Source organism: Formica exsecta, unplaced genomic scaffold (assembly GCF_003651465.1).
Source record: "Formica exsecta isolate Colony F162 unplaced genomic scaffold, ASM365146v1 scaffold1118, whole genome shotgun sequence".
NCBI lineage: Eukaryota > Metazoa > Arthropoda > Insecta > Hymenoptera > Formicidae > Formica > Formica exsecta.
Window position 1 is genome coordinate 1,905 of NW_021848459.1, and position 3,504 is coordinate 5,408.

General features: G+C 26.6%; 1 protein-coding gene across 3 annotated transcripts; it reads right to left on the reverse strand.

Annotated features, from left to right (window-relative positions):
* Nucleotides 1–377: 377 nt before the first annotated feature.
* LOC115236846 (antitrypsin-like) lies at nucleotides 378–3,068 on the reverse strand. Of its 3 annotated transcripts, XM_029809548.1 has the most exons (9): nucleotides 2,747–3,043; nucleotides 2,343–2,671; nucleotides 2,032–2,180; nucleotides 1,780–1,959; nucleotides 1,502–1,715; nucleotides 1,189–1,406; nucleotides 876–1,079; nucleotides 644–782; nucleotides 378–573 (listed from the first exon to the last, which is right to left on the reverse strand). In XM_029809548.1, the coding sequence occupies exons 2-9, from the start codon at nucleotides 2,350–2,352 to the stop codon at nucleotides 422–424; spliced, it is 1,266 nt and encodes a 421-aa protein (XP_029665408.1). In that variant the 5' UTR covers nucleotides 2,353–2,671; nucleotides 2,747–3,043; the 3' UTR covers nucleotides 378–421. The 3 variants fall into 3 exon arrangements, with proteins under 3 accessions (XP_029665408.1, XP_029665428.1, XP_029665419.1); XM_029809568.1 differs by lacking the exon at nucleotides 1,780–1,959 and having other exon boundaries at nucleotides 2,747–3,068; XM_029809559.1 differs by lacking the exon at nucleotides 2,343–2,671 and having other exon boundaries at nucleotides 2,747–3,047.
* Between the last annotated feature and the right edge of the window lie 436 nt (nucleotides 3,069–3,504).

Consider the following 3,504-nt stretch of genomic DNA (forward strand, 5'->3'; position numbering starts at 1 on the left):
TAATACACAAATTGTTTTTACAAATTTCTAGATATATATAGCATTTAAATTTTGAGAAAGATTTTTCATAATGTATTTATGCGAAAATATCAATTAATATATAACGCATCATATTTAAAAAGCGCGTATATATCGTCTCTCTCTTTTACATTATATAATTATAGGTACATAGTTGCTCGATTGTATATGCATATATAGTTATTTTGTTGTATTTAACGCACATAAGTGCAAATTTATTTGGCTACTTTTAAGCAATAATAAAATTGATCAAAAAATGACTAAAGAACATTTTCAAAATACAGATTATTTATTTATTAATGCTTGAATTTTATATACGTTAATATGATAAAATTAAAAAAATTTAAGATATACATATATTGTGTGATATAAACTTTCAATAAATACAAGAATATAATAGAATTTATAATTCATCTTTCAGAAATATAAATTCTGGTGCTCGCACGGTTCCAGCAAACATTATCTCTCCGTATACTTCGATATAGTAATGAAACGGACGATCTATGACCAACTCTTGCAATGGATCTACCGGTTCTCTTATCTCGCTTTCGTCAACTGTAATCAAAATTTTTTTTATTGCAATGCTTATACACACAGTATTCACCTAAAGTTTTCTATTACTCACAAATGTTATCATTTGGAGCTTCCGAACCTTCTCCGTTAATTTTCACGGAAACCGTTTGAACGATATTGTTCACTTTTAGAGGAATTTCTGAGAGACGTGTAAAATCCGCATTATTCTCGAACATCGTAGTAACGCCCATCTACAAGCAATTATCAGTTTTAATTTCTAGATTTTATCCAAAATCTCTTATATATCAGTTGTAAACAGATTTTGTTAATTACACAATACTTACCATACGAAAAAAATCTGTCATATTTTCATGATATGCAGTCATAAACTTAGGTAAATATAGATCCATATCTTGCTCAAATTTGTTTGTGTATGCAGTTCTAATTGATTCAAATTCGAAAAAGTTAAGCTTTTTTTCCAAGTACTCCAGATTCCCAGGTTCCATATTTTTATTTGGCAAAAATATAATCATTGTAACGTTGTTATCCTGTAAAATTATATTTTGATTCAATATTTAATTCTTGATGTTCTATAAAATTATGTTTTGATTTATTATCTTATTTTCGAAAGTTATCTTATAAATAATAATTATTTACCAAAAATGGAATTTCAATGAACTTGGCATTCCAATGTGGTATTTCACCATGAATAAATGTCGATTTTTCAAATTTAATTGTTGGAACAAAATACATTTTTGATGGAGAAATATAAAATTTGCGTCTTTCTGTTTTTTTTGTATAAGTTGAGTTCAGCCATCTACTATTTAGGTAAACAATATTTACCAACATAACTTTTGTACCTTTGTCCACATTAACTATTCATATAAAGTATATTGTTGTTAACAATGTGTTTTGCATAAACTATAATTTATTTATATTTAATTGTTAGTCAAACATTTATACAATATACCTGGAGAAATTACGTGATTTAACATATTATAATTTGTTGCTTTTTGGGCCCATAAATTTATAGTTTCTGCAACATGTGTGTTATTGCTGAAATCTACTTTTGAAATCGAGCAATTAAAGATATTTATGCATATTGATGAGAAGTCGGCTGTTAGCTCAATTGAATTCTGAACATATACTGCAGTTTCTAGATGCAATTCGATGTTTCCGATACCCTAAAAACATATATAAATATATCATTATTCAGAAAAATTTTGTACTATAATATCTTTATCTTACATTTAAGTAAGTAAGATTAGCTAAGTATCCGTTTAAAGATATTTTCTGATCGTCAGTAATACCCAAATTAGACATCAATTCATTTTCTGTCGCTTCTTTAGCACCGTTTAAAAGTAAGGAAGTTATCATACATATATTTGTAAGACTATTTACTATGTTTTTTATGTTCATCAATTGATTCTGTGGCAAAACATAAATTAAAAATTAGGCAACTCAAAACTTATATAAGATACCAATACATCGATTACATACTATATACGATGGTTCTTTTAGACTAGATACATCCTTTAATTCTACATATGTTATAATCGCTGAAGATAGATTTTTATAAGTCTGGTTGTTAAATGACATTGATGCACCGAAGGCACACACAATGTTAGCGATGATGATCGCAAATAACGCTGTAAAGGGAATATGTTGGTTATAAAATTAGGAAGAAGCGGTTATTTCAGAGTATATTAATAATTTATGACTCAGCTATTGAAATTTATATTATGTATATAGAACTATATGTATAATATTATTATTATAAGAAACATTTTTTAATAATGATGTATTATTACCTGTATGCATTGTAACACAAAATTCCAATTCTACGATATATGTATATATGTATAAAAAATATAAATATATATCGAGTAAATTGAAGGATAAATTATTAAATTTAATATACGTGTTACATATATGTATATAGCTTTTTCTGCTTGTTCCTTTATTTTCTTTTTTTTTATGTGCCAAGGATCAACTGTTATTTTAAATAACTAGCTAAGATTCTTTAATAAAGTTTCAAAATTCAGAAATTTGGAACTGGCAAATTACTTGGTTCAATTTTAATAAAAAATTCTCTTCTGTTGACATCGATTAAATACTAGCTGCGTTGTATTTGCGCCAACTGTTAAAAAAACTATCGAAAATAACTGCAGAGAATGAACACATTATTTTGGAATAAAATTCAAGTTATTCTCACGTGATTTTATAGATGGTCTCAATTTACTTCAACAACGTCGATTTCCAATTTTAGGAAAAAATTTCGTACGGGATCCTTAATGACACTTCTGTTGCAATGATTAGAAATAATTCACACCACCGATGATGGCACACGACTGCTTAATACGTGTCTACCTGTGTCTCCGTAACGGTCGTTACAGCAGTATTATTGTTTGCGATGTCGTGTAGAGGTGACTGAAATTGAAAAGAGATAGAGAGAAATAATCTTTCGTTATTCCTTTCGAAACTCACGCTTCTCCACATATATGTCCTATAATAACCCTCTTAATTTAATTTTATTTTTAATAGAAAAGCCTTATCAATTCTTTATTTGAATGATAAATGTTTATAGAATTGTTTATAATCTACAAATCACACATATAAATGCTGTAAAGTATTTTTTCGATTGCTGCATATTTATATTTTTTTAAGATAAAAAACTTTTTTTCATAAAATTATAAATTATTATATTTGTTTACAATGATAGAAAATAATTAAAGAGAACTTGTAGTAAACAATTTTATATATAAAATATATGATTATAATATCATGTAGCTTGTTATATACCTACAGTTATAACGTATTTAAAATGTAAAAAATGAAAGAATTAGAGAGAAAAATATTGCGTATTCGCCTGATATGCACATTGATGCCATACATGTTTGACATTGGACTAAAAATAAAATTTGAATAGATGCTTGAAAAATTTATTAACATAAATGTATATGTTTGGAGACA

Bases quoted from the DNA above. Each gene is read 5' to 3' on its own strand.
- LOC115236846 (XM_029809548.1), bottom strand. The intron at 1,080-1,188 runs GTAAATAATTAT...ATAATTTTACAG, and splicing joins TCATTGAAATTCCATTTTTG to GATAACAACGTTACAATGAT. The intron at 783-875 runs GTAAGTATTGTG...AATTGCTTGTAG, and splicing joins TGACAGATTTTTTTCGTATG to ATGGGCGTTACTACGATGTT.